The following is a 15,297-nucleotide window of genomic DNA, read 5'->3' as shown; positions in this document are numbered from 1 at the left end:
AACTTTAACTACTTGCAACATAACTTCCTATTGTGCATATCCCAAACTTGATTCAATATAGAGATGTGACGTGGTAGAAGCGCACATCATTGCCTGCAACCAAATCATTCAAACAAATATCTTTCCATGTCCTAGCTTGTTTTTCTTTTGCAACATAAAGATTAGTAAACCTACTTCAGTAATAAGATGCATCATCATCATCATCCGCATCATTTACACTGTCATCAATTTCTTGATCAATGCCTGCTCTGGATTTTGCTCTTACTGTTCTGCCTGACCCTTTCGATGGTTTTGTCTTCTCTGCCTGCAGCTCCATGGCTTTCTCTGATGGTTTCCTTTTTCTCTTTCCTCGTGTATCACCCAATTCTTCTGCAAACAGAGAGCCATGCATTAGTAAAGTCAGCATCTATTATCTGTGGTATAACACATCATACATCCACAATACAAATCTACAAATCAGACCTCTATTCAGCAGAATTCATACTTTTTGCACTTATAATCTCACGTGTACAAGGATACATAAACTGTGTTTTTTCATATGATGCTGTTGAATACTTTCTTACCTCCTTGTGGACTTAATACATGGTCTGCCCCATGTCCATTCTGAACAGCCTCTTCAGAAGCAGGAGATGCAGATATCTGACCTTCAACTAACTTAATGCTTTCAACCAAATTGTCTTGCTGGTCATTTGTATCTGGGATCGGTTCAGCTGGAAGGTAGCGAAGTTCCTCCACTGACGTATCTGAATCGCTGAAAGCATCCTTTTCCACTGTCTCTATGTCAACTTCTTCATCTTCATTAACATCTAATACTTTCACCTACACGCAAACAACCATTCAGAGTTTCAGAAAAAAACATGTGACAAAAAGATAGTGATTAAAGTTACGTATTCCATTTCTCTCACCTTTTCTGTTTCAGGTATCAAATCAAATTCATCTTCGCGTTCCACATACTCTTCATTCTCCTCAAGCTCCTTGAAATCAGGAGCAAACGCACTCCAGTTCTCAGTGTAATCTTTTGCCCAAATATATACTAGACCAGCCAAGGAAACAGAGACGATTATGGGATGAACAGGATGCCAAGCTAGATCGATCAACGCTTCTTTTGGACCTTCTAATATTTTCACAAGATGCCCCGCTCGATCCCATATGTAGATCTTATGTTCCCCTTTGCACGCAGAACCCCCAACTACCCACTCACCATCACCACTGAAACAAGGTGCTTTCCAATGCATTTTTGTAACCGAGTCTTGAAATTCCCTGAAGAGTGTTAAGCATTTTGATCCAACAGTCTTCAGTTTCTCAACACCATCAATCCCATCAATGTTCTTTCCCAAATCCTCAAGGGATTTAAGCACGTTTTTTGCTGGGAGAAGATTTTCATAAATCCTAATAGTACGATCGTGAGAATTCGTGAGAAGATACTGCCCATTCCTGCTAAACACTATGTTCTTCACTGGTGCCGCACCAGACACAGGAACCAAAGCAAGAACACGAACACTCTTGTAATCAATGACAAGTATCTCTCCTTTGGAATTCCCAATATAAACAAGATCCCCACACTTGTTAAAGCACGCTGCAGCTGGAGAGAAAGGAGGATTCGATTCAGGACATTTACTGCGTTGCGGAGGAGCTAACACATCAGGCATCTCAGGGACAGCAACCGGAAGCAAAGTGGTGCAATCAATATCAAAGTCAACAATCATAGGAGCAGATGAGAGAGGGCAGGCAAGACAGAGAGAAGGAGAAGTCAAGCCAGGGTTTAAGCGAGCCTGCAACGGAGTCTGCTGAAGAATGGTACGAGCAATCTTCTCACCAGTTGAGACATCCCAAAGAGTTAATGACTTGTCTGCAGCTGAAACAAGCAAGCGGTGACCATACTTTGACCAGGAGACACTTGTGATAGCAGCAGAGCAGTCAATATCACGAATCTCCTTTGCAATGCCTCTAGTTTCGAAATCAAAGATTACACATCCCCCATCCGCACATCCGGCTAACAAATAAAACAAATGCAAGATATACCCATCAATGTGTGTACCCCCAAATTGATAGATAACGAACGAAACAAGAGGATATGAATTGGGAAGTAAATTTGGATTACCAGCGAGAAGAGAGCCGCGGTGATTAAAGGCAACACATTTAATGACGCCATGTTCCAAATATTCTTCAATCACCTCCGGGAAATCTCCTTGCAATGGATCTTACACACAGAGAGAGAGAGACCCAGAGAAAAAAAAAAGTAATTTAGATACTAGAGATGAAGAAGATTGGAAAAAAAGGAAGAATAGAGCTCACCTATGATCGGAGCGTTCATGTTGGGTCTCAGAGGAGGTGTGCAAATCGAGTTGAGTGGGTGAACACAGGCCCCTCGAAATTAGGGTTTCGTATACCTCGACGCGAGAGAGAAAAGAAAAGAAACTAAACGATTGAGAATCGAACTAACCTAAATAAAGTTGGTAAGAGATGTGAGAATTACAACGGAACTGGGAGGGAGATATTAGGTTTGTCTATTAATCTCTTTAATTCGATTCCTCCAAAGACAAATGTACTTTGAGATCGTCGTGACCTTCTAATGTGTTTAGAAACTAATTCCTTCAAAGAAGGAATGGGGAAGTAGATTGCAGTGTTAAGAGGTTAATCGAAGAAGAAGAAGAAGAAGAGCGAAGAACAAATAAACCGGCGTTAGGCCAAGGGTGTGGGGGTTTAATTAGTTTAACCAGCCAGTGTTTTAATTTCAAATAATTATCTCATTAAATTTAATCTCTATTTAATTACTTTAAAATCTCTTTCTTACCAATTACACGACAAAAAAAATATATATATATCTTACCAGTTAACACCCTCTTAGCGTAATTTGCACAAATATGTTTCTTACTTGCTTATATGTACTACTAGGTTAGATAAAAGGTTCATCTGTGTTTGCAACATAAATTTGGGTATAACATCAAATGTGCTTAGTAATATGCTCAATTACATGTTTACAACGTCATATACTCGTCTTAAGTCTTGTAATCTGGTCAATAAACTCAGATTCTAACTCTTTGAATATAACTAAATATATTTTTAAGAATCAATGCATAAGTAGGGAGATCCAAGATTGGTTTTGCCATTTCTCTAGTTCCCCTAAACAATCTCTTCTCTTTTTCTTTCTTTTATGTTGGGCAAGTTTGATTTGAAGATCTAAAACTAGATGGACGAACACATTGCAAAAGCGTTTATGAAAGATTTAAATGTAGTCTTCGATTTTGACCCAAAAAAAAAAAAAAAAAAATGTAGTCTTCGATTATATCAAGGATGGACCTACATGTGGACCTGCAAACCAAAAGTATCTCTAGTATACACTTTTTAAGTTTTTTTTAATGCGAGAACCAAACCTCTCTCATGGTTCTTCTTAAACAAAAGATAGAACATGACACGTGGCAACAACCCATTTGCACGAAAATCATATTTGGATAAGGAAATGGATATTATTTCTCCACCAATTCCACAAACTCAAATTACCCAACCTCTTAAACACATTCCCCATCACCACCTCACAAACCATTTCACCGAGAGCCAACCGAGAAAGAGAGAAAGAGAGATCAATCGCAGACTATCAAGCAATGGCATCCATGACCATGACCGCTACCTTCCTCCCTGCCGTCGCCAAGCTTCCCTCAGCCACCAGCGGACGAAAGCTCTCGGTAGTCAGAGCCTCCACAAGCGACAACACACCCAGCTTAGAAGTCAAGTCCCAGAAGGAACAGAGCAGCACCACAATGAGGAGGGACCTCATGTTCACAGCTGCAGCTGCTGCGGTTTGCTCTTTGGCTAAGGTAGCCATGGCGGAAGAGGAAGAGCCCAAGCGAGGGACAGAGGCGGCCAAGAAGAAATACGCCGAAGTTTGTGTCACAATGCCTACCGCCAAGATCTGCCATTACTGATTCAACAAATCCACCTTCATGTCTATCTCTCTCTCTCCCCCTTTCAATTTCGGTAAATTTTCTCAATTAAGATTTGGTCTGTAATCGTATATTGATCGATCTACTAAAAGTCCTTTGATCTTTCTACTAGAATCGTTACTTTCACCATTACCAAGACTTGACAAAAGCAATGCATTGTGAATACAATATAGTTTCACAACAAACTAGATTAAAAACCAAACCGTCCTAGGTTAAAAAAAAGACTTAGACCAATTCATACTACAGCAGCAGCAGAATGTTATTTAGCTTTTTTATTCTTAGACAAAGAAACTTGAAAACAGAATCGATACGTCTAATGCCTAATACCTTCTTTAATCACCTGCAAAGGCATAACATATCCTCTTCTCTCATCCACCCAACCTTCTCCAAATACTTTCCCACCTTCATTCTTAATAATGCATTTAACTCCATCCATCATTACTGAACCGCCTTCGTCAGCAGTCATCTGACTAACACTCAACACGTTTTTGTTGATCCCGGGAACAAAAAGCACATTCCTGATCCTCTTCTTCCCTCCCTTGGTCATAAACATGACATCTCCTTTCCCTTGTGTCATGATCACACTCCCGTCCACCAGTCCAACCCTAGCTCTGTACGATCGGTCCAAAGTCGTGAAAAACTTCTGATATGGAGTCATGTGATTCGTGGTAGCGGGGTGTACCAACCACATATTCACATCATATGTCAAACCAGCAACAGGTACCGCTAACATCAGATGCTCGGGCTTTTGGATCCTCTTTTGATTAATCTGAGCTTGTTGTTGTGTTGCCGCACTGCAAACTTGCCCTCTAAGATGAGGGGCTCCACTCACATTCACTACCTTAGGTTTGTAATAACAGTCTTCTTCGTTATGATTGTCCCTCTCGCACACGTCACATTCACTACCTTAGGTTTGTAAGAGATGATTGCATTATCTTGAGCGCTGTGTTGTCTTTGTTAACACGGTTTCTCCATAGTGCGAGATCTACGGACTTAATGGTAGCCGCTAAGGCTGGGATCTTCGTTGGATTTGGGGAGACTCCGGTTTGAACGACTTCCCAAACTTCATCCTCAACGAGTCTGGTTTTGGTGATTGGAGCCCATTGTTCGTAGTCAAAGTCGTCAGAGACACCGTCTTGAATATTCAACGCCGCCATAGCCGCAAGCAACAACTGTAGTCTAACCTTTTTCTCTCTTGGAGCAACCAAAGCGATTAAACTAATCCCTTAACCCTAACACTTTCTATTTTATTATATAGTGGTTTTTTATTCTTAACCGTAAACCCTAGAGTTCAATTTGCCAAATCACCAAAGTGACTAATTGAGTGTTGTGGCTCCGGTTTTGGTTTCATTCTTCGTATCGGTTTACATTCGCTTTGACATAAGAAAAATCATTGGAGGTGAACTTCACTCATTCACTCCCTCTTTATTAGTCAATCAAAATTTACCAAATAATATTATATATAAAAATAAATCAAAATTAGAATCAGAAAAAATAAATTAAAGAAACCAAATCTAAATACTTTTTTAAAATAAAATATATATCTGTTTGAGTTTTTTAAAAAATGATTAGGGTTTAGATTTGAGTTTACAAATAAATTTAGAATTTAAATTTTAAAATTAAAATAATTTATATGTCGATTTGAGTTTACAAAATAGCAGTTAGAGTTTAAATTTTGTAATTAAAAAAAATTATATGTCGGTTAGGATTTACAAAAGAGTGGTTAGAGTTTAGATTTATAATTTAAAGAAACTATAATTTTGTTCGGATTTATAAAAAATGGTTAGGATTTAGATTTTATAATTAAAAAATAAAAATAATGCTAAGGTTTATATGTATGAATTTAAAATTCATATTCAGTTTTTTTTTTATTAAACTACAATTTGTTAATTTATTTTAATTGCTTTATTTAGATAATATTAATTTTTTTTGACAACAAAAAGATTAGGTCATAAGAGCCAATAGGAAAGAAAATTGTTTACAAATAAAACATGATGCGGAGATGTACGCGCTTGGCGTGCTAAAGAATCTGCATCTACATTAGCATTTCTTGAAACTAAAGATAAAGAGAAAGAAGAAAACTCCTCCCTGTCCATCTCGATATCGTCGAGGTAAATCTTGAACGCCGGCCAGTCATGCGGAGAAGACACCATCTTCACCAAGTCTGAGCAATCTATGTAAAAGCCACGTCTCGATAGTCATGACCAATCATGCACCGCAAAGTCCAAACAAAAGCCTCTACTTCAGCATGCAATGGGGAAAGACTACGTTGGAAATTGGCTGCGCCCCTCGTCGTCGAAGCATCCTGAAAGGACGAACACACCCATCCAGCACCCGCAAAAGCATCATCCGCTTTCCACGATCCATCAACAAAACATCGATACCCTGAGAAAACAGTAGGCAAGTGTCCTACACGCCCCGGATCCGGAACAGTTGGAACGTTGAGGATTGAGGATAAATCCTCATCTACATCCTCAGCCTGAGCCTGCAGCCAAGGTGACGCCTCACTCACAGCTAACCTAACTACATCCTCTGGCTTGTCCATAACATTCTAAAAAAACGAGCATTTTTTGCCTACAAAATATACCACATTATCCAAGGAAAAGCCGTAGCTTGAGAACCCGGATTAGATGACCCCAAAAAAGGATCCATATTGGCATACAAAGAGTCCGTAGGAAAGGAAACTGGTCCAACCGGCACCTGAGCTAAAGCCCAAGCCTGTCTGGTTAGTGGACACAGGAAGATAGCATGATTTACTGTTTCTTCATCAGCCCCACATCTAGCACAAACTGAGTCCCATGTAATGCCACGTCTCTTCAGATTTGCCGAAACTGAAATACACCGGTTAATACCTGCCACATAAAGTGCTTAATTTTTGGTGGAAAAGAAACCTTCCAAACTCCCGCTAGGAGAGGATTAATATCCGGCCCATACCGAGTAACCTGAGAAAACCGCTGCTTCTCCAAGTGTTCCGTATCATACCCTGATTTAACTGTATACTTCCCGGATTTCGTAAAATGCCAGCCTAGTGAGTCCTCTATCTGAGAAACGCCCAAGGGTAAAGCCCCAATCAAAGCTGCATCTTCCGTAATAAAATGCTCTAGGAGCATATCCATGTGCCAAGAATTAGTTTGGCGATCAATGAGATGTGAAATTTTTAACGAAGGGTCCTGTAAAGGTCCCTTACTCAAAGCTGGTCTTGGAGATTGAGCTGGTATCCATGGGTCAGTCCATATAGAAATGGACTCGCATGTGCCAAATCGTTTAATAAGCCCTTTATAAACAAAAGATCTAGCAGAAACTATACTCCGCCACCCATAAGATGGAGAGTATGAACGTATCAGATCCATAGGATTTGAATTCATGTAATACCTGCCTTTAAAAACCCGTGCAAAAAGGGAATCGGGTGCCTCAATCAGCCGCCACAATTGTTTAGCCAACAAAGCGGTGTTAAAATCATCAACATTCCTAAAGCCCAAACCACCCAACTGCTTACTGCCACATAACTTCTCCCAGGCTAACCAATGCATACCCCCAAACTGCCCCGAACACCACCAAAAATTTGCCAAAGCACTAGTAAGTTTAGAAGTGACTTTTTTTGGCAACCGAAAACACAACATGACAAAAGTTGGCACCGCAGTGGCCACCGATTTTATCATCACCTCTTTTCCCCCTCTAGACAGTTGTTTGGCCGTCCAACCATTCGTTCGACTCTAAAGTCTATCCCGAACAAAAGAAAAAACCTTAATTTTGGACCCCCCAAGCTCTCAGGAATCCCGAGATAAGAGCCCATCCCGCCCAGATTTGATATGCCAAGTAACCCCTGCACCTCGCCTTTGATCCCTTCCTCGACCTTGTGTCCAAATTGAATTTAAGACTTATCAAAGTTAATTTGTTGACCTGAAACTGCCTCATATTTTTTTAATACGTCCAAAACAACCCTACATTGATCCTTATCGGCCTTGCAGAAAAAAAGATTATCATCCGCAAACAGCAAATGCGTGATGGGTGGACACTTATTTGCAACCTTAATCCCTGTTATCTGTTTATCTCGCTCAGCCTTCCGAATATTTGCAATAAGCACCTCGGTACAGAGGATAAACAAATAATGAGATAATGGGTTTCCCTGACGCAACCCTCGTTCCGTAACAATCAATCCATTAGGCTGACCATTAATCAGAACCTTATACTCAACCGAAGTTACACAGAACAAAACCCAAGAGATTCATTTGTTCGAAAAACCCATCTTTCGAAGCAAAGCATCAATAAAACCCCATTCGACCATATCATACACTTTGCTCATGTTCGTCTTAATTGTCATATACTTACCTTTACACGACGGATTAGTCCGAAGACCATGAAACATCTCCTGAGCAATCAAAATATTATCTGAGATCAGCTGACCTGGCACGAAGGCTCATTGAGTTTACGAGACAAGGCTTGGTAATACCAATTTGAGCTGTTGACATAAGATCTTAGAGATGATCTTGTACCCCACATTACACAGACTAATCGGACGTAGCTCTGCCATCCGGGTTGGCTTGGCCACATTGGGAATAAGACAGATATACGTGCGATTCAGACTCTTGTCAAAAACGCCCTCCTCAAAAAACCGATTAACCATAGATACCAGATCATCCTTGACAATCCTCCAGGCCTTCTGGAAAAACAAAACGGTCATACCATCCGGTCCCGGCGCCTTATCTGGATGCATCATAAACAAAACCTTTCTTACCTCCGCCTCCGTTGCCGGGTCGGTTAACCGCTCGTTTACCTCCTCCGTTATTACCGTATCGACCTCACTTAAAGATTCCTCAAAAAGAATTGGGTTGATCGAAGTAAACAAATCTTCAAAATACGATACAACAATATTACAAATATCTGCATCCTTCGTTGACCAATTATTATTCCTATCCAACAGACCAATAATTCGATTTCGAGCCCGGCGCTGCTTAGTTTGCGCATGAAAATACTTTGTGTTTCTATCCCCCACTCGCATCCATCGATTCTGACTTTTCTGATACCAATAAATCTCCTCATCTCTATAAGCCTCGCGCAAACGAGAGGTTAAATCCGATATCACTTTCGGTTCTACCGCATCATCTGCCTGAGCCACCTCCAACTGTCGTTTAAGCTCCTCAATTGTTTCCCGCCCATAAGGAACCTGTGCTTTCTGCCACTGAGAGATTGCCCGTCTGCAACTCCCAATCTTGGCCACTAAACGAGAAGATTCCTGATCTCGGGGACCATCCCAACCCATCGAAATAGCATCCATCAAACCCGCCTTACCAATCCACCTTCTATCAAACATAAAACACCGACGCCCTCTCGGTTGCTTAGCACCAATACTAACCACCAAAGGTCTGTGATCATAAGCGATCATTGGCAAATATTCTGTAACCGTATCTGGAAACAGATAATGCCAATTCTCAGTACCTAAAGTCCTATCCAACCTACACCGAATTGGTTTTTTATCCCGCCAACCTTTCCAAGACAGGCAATCACCGAGATACGGAAATTCCAGGAAACCGCAATCCTGAATCATTCCGTTGAAAGCACGAAACGAAGCAGCATGTCTAAGTTTACCCCCACGTTTTTCATGATTTTCTGTTAATTCATTAAAATCTCCAATAACAAGCCAAAGTGTTGATTTTGTTGATCTTATCCTCAATAATCGTTCCCATACCATATCACGTTTGTTGGGTACAGGATCACCATATACAAATGTTATGTTAAAAATCCTTCCATTATGAACAGCCTCAATATCAATTAATCTATTGGTGGCCAATAAAATTGAAATATTAAAATCATCTTTATTATAAAATAACGCAAACACAAAAGTTTTCATTATTTTTTCCAAAAAATCACATAAGTTTTATTTTCCAAAAATACCACAAACACAAAAAATTGTTTTTAAGAATGTAGAATTTATTTTGTTAGGTTTCGGTTGACAATTTCAAATTTAGGGTGGATAATTTTAAATCTACACTTTAATATTAATCTTAGAAATACCACGCTTTAAGTTAATGAGCTTATTTTTTATTCAAACCAAAAAAAGATGTAAACATTTCTGTAAAAAAATGAAATAAACATGTGTGGGCCTGGATTGGTGTTGTATGGACCGGATCCGGATATCTGACCTAAAAAATTAGATATCCGGATCCGTATCCGGCCAGATATATAGTTTCACAATCCAAATCCGGATTCGCCCAGACCGGATATCCGATTTTTGGATCTGATACCGGATTCGGATATGGATATCCAGCGGATCCGGATTTTAGTTCTAGGGCTACTAAATAGTACACAAAATAGCTTTATTTGTCATATTACAATAATTTAAATTATTTTTTAGAATTTTTTTTAGGTTTGAGCTCTTTATTTTACATTTAAAATATAGTTTTGAAGGGGCATATTTTAGTATTTAGAGCATCTCCAATAATACTCTATTTTTACCTCTATACTCTATTATAGAGTAATTTTTGCTCAAATGGTACTCTATTTTCACCTCTATAATAGAGATTGCTATTTTTTTATCTATTTATAGATGAACTATATTTTTTCCTCTATAAATAGAGGTGAACTATTTTATTTGCCAAGTAGTCCTCTTAATCTTTAACTTCTTTTATGTATGATCAAAATAAATAAAATAAGTATTTTTAAGAACTAATAATATAAATATTTATTCTAAAATATTGAGACTACCATTTGCAAAAGATAATTTTATGAAAGTGTTACAAAATTTAAAGTAAAATGGATTAGTTTGCAATTTTAAAAAATAAAAGGTATTAATTGTAAAATAAAAATAGAATCTAATAGGAATATTCTTTTATAGAGAAAAAATAAAGAAAACCATTGGAGCAAAACTCATCTCTATTATAGAAATCTTCTATTATAGAGGAAAAAATAGAGAAAACCATTGGAGATGGTCTTAGAGTGTATGATTTAAATTTGAAAATTTAATTAGATAGTATACCAAACCTAGATATTACACTAAACCCAAATGGTACATCCAACCGAGATTGTACACCAAAATAAAAGTATTTTACACATTACAATATTTTAAATTAATTTTTTGATATTCTTTTTTATGTTTGGGTTCTCTATTTTACATTTACGGTATAGTTTTGAAAGGTTAGGGTAGTTTTACATTTACATTTACAGTATAGTTTTGAAAGGTTAGTGTGTAGGATTTAATTTAGGGTATAGTTTTGAAGGGTTAGGGTACACCAAACTTGAATGGTAAACCAAACCCAAATAGTATACTAAACTCAGATGGTACACCAAACCTAGATAATATACTATACCCAGATGGTGAACAAGATTCAGATGGTACACCAGAATCATATGGTACAATAGACCCAGATGGTACACCAGAGTCATATAGTATATTAGACCCAGATGGTACACTAGATCCAGATGGTACACCAAACGTAGATGATATACTAGACTATGATGGTACAACAAACCCATATGGTACATTAGACTCATATTGTACACCAAGCCTAGATTGTACACTAAAACCAGATGGTACACTAACCCCATAGTGTAAACCAATACAATGGTATACCAAAATATGATTGTACACTAAACCTAGATTATACGTTTAACCCAAATGGTACACTAAACCTAAATGATACACCAAATCTAAATGGTACACCAAAATGACATTGTTTGACACATTACAATATTTTGAAATAATATTTTTTAGGTTTGGGTTCACTATTTTACACTTAATGTATAATTTTGATGGGCGTGTTTTAGTATTTGCGTTTATGGTTTAATTTTATAAATTAAACCCTGTTTTTAGAATTTTAGAGTGCTAAATTTAAAAATAAAAATTATTTGGTATGATTTGAGAGAATTTTCTTAATTTAAGTGGACCATGTAACAATAGTTTTTTTTATCTAATACCTCAAAAGAAAGTCCCCACACTTATATTTTTGTTATATTTTTTTCTCTCATTTCTTCTAAAACTGGATCCACAAATAAAACTTTCTCTTTATGACACACTAGGTGTTAGCTCACGCTACGCGTGAGTTTTTACATAATCGCTATTCTATTTCGAAAAAATAATATAAATTAACATGTTATTATTATTTTGTTTTTCAGTGTACATCAAAATTTAAAGACTACGTAGTATGAATTAAATAAAGTAAAGAAATCAATTTTTTTTTTGATGATAAAATATTTAGTGCAATTAAGTCATATTGTATCTTACATGTCATATGCCATTTATTTTTGTAGTTGTAGTCATATTTCAAAATCATTGTGATAGATATTCTTATAAAATTTATTTTGTGGTGTTAGTTATGCATATTTTTTATTTATATATGGTGATAGCTTAAAGAGATTTAAAATGTTTCAATTAAGAAAAAAATCAAAATAATAAACAGTATGCCTACAGTGTCTCATACATATATAAGTAAGTGAGTCTAACCATAGATTATTAGACTAATACATTTCCCATAAAAAAAAAAAAAAAACAGCAACTATTTTATTAGGTTATTATCTTAAAGTCTTTAATTGTGTCTGGACTTTGATTTATATGAAATGATAATGTTTCATATAGAAAAAATAATTAAACTATATATCATATATTACATGTATATCCTATTCAAATAAACTGAAATTTTTATTAAGTTAAGATATCATTGGTTAAATCAAGAAAAAATAATGATGTTGTGGAATTTATAAAATTATGTTAGATTTGAATTATGAGGCCATGAGGGTTATAGTGAGATATATGTCTTTTTTTAATAGATAATACAGAAATTGATGTATCAAACGTAACTATTTGAGATTTACAAAAGTGCATTTAAGTGCATACTAATACATTTTTAACATGTTTTATTATATTAAATTAAAATTATTGACAACACTACTATGATATTGGTATGGGAGTTATAAACAAACTTTTATACTTTCTAACTCCTAAAATTAAAATCCATTTAATTTAATAGTGAGTGTTGGTGGGTCCATAATTTGATTCAAAAGTATAATATGTTACACATTGATTGTTTACAAGGAATAAGAACATCTAATTCTCAAATAAACTTAACTTTTTTTGTTAAAACGAACATATGTGAATTTAAATTTAACTATAAAAATTTAAATAATAAATACGAATAGATTAGAAAGGCAAGAAATATAAAAGAAATATTTTCTTTTTATATAAATAAAATAAAAATTGAAAACAATTTTAAATATATATAATACATTCTAAATTAAAATATAGGATGAAACTCTTACAACACATATGAGATATAACAACATTTGATATTTGTGGGAGAGGAGAGAATGATTACTTATAAAATGATAATCTAAATTAGATAACGGAGATGAATCTTTAAAAATAAGAACAATGTGAAATATATATCATGTAGTCTATAAAATTAATATTTAGCATTAAAAATTTACAGTGATATTTCATTTGCTTTTTTGTAACCCATACAACAAAAATAAAAAAATCAAAAACAAAAAAAAAAGCGAAAAATGATTTGAGGTATTGTAGAAGAGAATGAGAGAAGTGGAAAAGAATGAGAGAATGTGAAAATGAGAAAGTAAAAGAATGTCAATATGAGAGAATGCTTGTTTGTATGATAAGAATTGATGGAAGTTACACCTAGAATTATGGAGTTACAATAATAATTTATTGTGTTTGGATAAAATTGAGTGGTGGAATATGATTAATGTATAATTTATTATATTTTCAGTTATAATTTTATTTTAATGTGTGAGTTAAATGTATTGTGTTAATTGGGTCTTAAATATTGTTTAAAGCAATTAAACAATTAGAAAGCCAAAAAAAACAAAAAATGAGAAAGTATTAAATGAAAATCAACCAATAAAGAGAGACCAAAACCTTACTTTTATGTATACGATGGTCATGGGTATATTGGGCTTTTATTTGTTTAGATATTAACAAATGGACATATGTATATTGGACTCTCTCTCTTTGCTTCTTCGGCCAATGAAGTTTGGGATTTGCTCAAAGGTAACAATGAACAAGCTAAGCTACGTAGGCTAGAGAAGCAATTCCAAGAACTAGCTATGGATGAATCAGAACCGATGAAGCTTTACGTAAATAGAGTTTTTGAAATCGTCGAACGATTCCGTACATCAGGAAAACCGAAATCGGATCATATGATAATGAGGAACCTCGCTGCCAAGTTCATATGATGTTGTTCTTCCTGTTCTGGATAACCACATGGATCTTCCTAATGTGTCTCTTCCAAATCTTCTTGTGGTTTTTGAAATGTTAGTGCCAGAGGAAACTATGCTTCCAATGTTGGAGGCTTTTCTCAAAGATGTTACATCAATGTCTAACAAGGGCTGTTGTGGCCTATGAAATATTGAATAGATATTAACAAAAAATAAACAAAACATATGTAAAATATGAAAACATAAATAAAATATTTTTATGTATGTGATTTTATAACACATAAAATAGACTCTCTGATATCATACCATCTAATTTTTATGAGCTTTCTACTGTATAAATCTTTTGCAGTCATTTTTTGGTATTGATTTTAGAATTTTTGGAGTTTTTGTTTGGTATTGACTTTGATTTTTTCTTAATTGGCATCACATGTTTTAAATCTTATAAAAACTTATATTTCATGCAAATGAAAATTTAGAAATGAGTTGGTCTCATACTTCCATGATTTGGATAACCTCAGGTGCCTGAAGCCACCTGGTTCTAGACTGCACAATGGAAGCACGAACCAAATCTTTGGTTGGTGGACAAGTAAGAAGCTAAATCATATACTCAAACTAATCAGAAGCTAAATCATTTTATCATAAACTAATCAGAAGCTAAACAATGGAAGCACCAAATAAATAGTTTATTTTTAAATAATTGTTTAATTATACTAATATTTTTATTGTATCAAGTAATATTAATTTTAAATAATATAATTAGCTTTTATGAGAAAGCTTTTATTTTAGAAAGCTAATATAATTCTATGAGAAACTCAAATTGAGTTGAAGTTTTATTTTTAATTCTATGAGAAACAATCTCCTGTATTAGGAGAACACATACCCCTCCTCCTACCTGTACCGTGACTGATGCCGTTCGTGATCTTCAAAATGTACGTAGATTCTTTTACCCTTTTCTCTTCATTCTTTTCAATTTTCTTGATTTGCTTATTTTAAACAATGTATGTAGTTGATTACGAGGTTGGAAATGGAGATCGCAGATGCAAATGAGCAAGTGAATGCTAGGGCTGTTCCTGTGGTCGTAGGTCGACTCCAAAGGGCGATTGAGCTAAAGAGAGCTAAGATAGTTGTCTACAAAAACGAGGTAGCTAATTACTTTCTTTGTCTAATTTTTTTTGGAGGCTGAGATAATGGTAAA

The 15,297-nt window shown here is 35.7% G+C and overlaps 4 protein-coding genes across 4 annotated transcripts; 1 reads left to right on the top strand and 3 right to left on the bottom strand.

The window, feature by feature from the left end:
• Window positions 1-30: 30 nt before the first annotated feature.
• LOC104765993 (protein RBL) lies at window positions 31-2,678 on the bottom strand. Its single transcript, XM_087502379.1, has 6 exons — window positions 2,477-2,678; window positions 2,296-2,390; window positions 2,102-2,200; window positions 906-1,993; window positions 564-819; window positions 31-369 (listed from the first exon to the last, which is right to left on the bottom strand). Exons 2-6 carry the CDS (start codon window positions 2,312-2,314, stop codon window positions 176-178), a joined length of 1,656 nt encoding a protein of 551 aa, XP_087358505.1. The 5' UTR covers window positions 2,315-2,390; window positions 2,477-2,678; the 3' UTR covers window positions 31-175.
• Window positions 2,679-3,542: 864 nt separating this feature from the next.
• LOC147920389 (uncharacterized) lies at window positions 3,543-5,098 on the bottom strand. Its single transcript, XM_087501052.1, has 2 exons — window positions 4,906-5,098; window positions 3,543-4,847 (listed from the first exon to the last, which is right to left on the bottom strand). Exons 1-2 carry the CDS (start codon window positions 5,096-5,098, stop codon window positions 4,255-4,257), a joined length of 786 nt encoding a protein of 261 aa, XP_087357178.1. The 3' UTR covers window positions 3,543-4,254.
• Window positions 3,603-4,052, top strand: LOC104765992 (photosystem II 5 kDa protein, chloroplastic). Its single transcript, XM_087502378.1, has one exon. The coding sequence runs from the start codon at window positions 3,603-3,605 to the stop codon at window positions 3,921-3,923; it is 321 nt and encodes a 106-aa protein (XP_087358504.1). The 3' UTR covers window positions 3,924-4,052.
• Window positions 5,099-6,114: 1,016 nt separating the features above from the next.
• On the bottom strand, window positions 6,115-9,630 carry LOC147920388 (uncharacterized). Its single transcript, XM_087501051.1, has 5 exons — window positions 8,372-9,630; window positions 8,271-8,310; window positions 7,870-8,106; window positions 6,833-7,480; window positions 6,115-6,492 (listed from the first exon to the last, which is right to left on the bottom strand). Exons 1-5 carry the CDS (start codon window positions 9,628-9,630, stop codon window positions 6,115-6,117), a joined length of 2,562 nt encoding a protein of 853 aa, XP_087357177.1.
• Between the last annotated feature and the right edge of the window lie 5,667 nt (window positions 9,631-15,297).

The sequence above is a fragment of the Camelina sativa genome, chromosome 19, assembly GCF_030686135.1.
Source record: "Camelina sativa cultivar CO46 ecotype springtype chromosome 19, ASM3068613v1".
NCBI lineage: Eukaryota > Viridiplantae > Streptophyta > Magnoliopsida > Brassicales > Brassicaceae > Camelina > Camelina sativa.
This window is presented reverse-complemented; position numbering and strand designations above follow the sequence as displayed.

Excerpts from the sequence above, each read along its gene's own strand:
- LOC104765993 (XM_087502379.1), bottom strand. Across the intron at positions 1,994-2,101 it reads CCGCGGCTCTCTTCTCGCTG|CCGGATGTGCGGATGGGGGA; the intron begins GTAATCCAAATT and ends TTTATTTGTTAG. Across the intron at positions 820-905 it reads TGATACCTGAAACAGAAAAG|GTGAAAGTATTAGATGTTAA; the intron begins GTGAGAGAAATG and ends GTTTGCGTGTAG.
- LOC104765992 (XM_087502378.1), top strand. The coding sequence starts at position 3,603 with ATGGCATCCATGACCATGACCGCTACCTTCCTCCCTGCCGTCGCCAAG.
- LOC147920389 (XM_087501052.1), bottom strand. The coding sequence starts at position 5,098 with ATGGCGGCGTTGAATATTCAAGACGGTGTCTCTGACGACTTTGACTAC. Across the intron at positions 4,848-4,905 it reads TCTCGCACTATGGAGAAACC|GTAGTGAATGTGACGTGTGC; the intron begins GTGTTAACAAAG and ends TACAAACCTAAG.
- LOC147920388 (XM_087501051.1), bottom strand. The coding sequence starts at position 9,630 with ATGGTATGGGAACGATTATTGAGGATAAGATCAACAAAATCAACACTT. Across the intron at positions 8,311-8,371 it reads GTATTACCAAGCCTTGTCTC|GAGATGTTTCATGGTCTTCG; the intron begins GTAAACTCAATG and ends TTGATTGCTCAG. Across the intron at positions 8,107-8,270 it reads GACTAATCCGTCGTGTAAAG|CCTAATGGATTGATTGTTAC; the intron begins GTAAGTATATGA and ends ATTAATGGTCAG.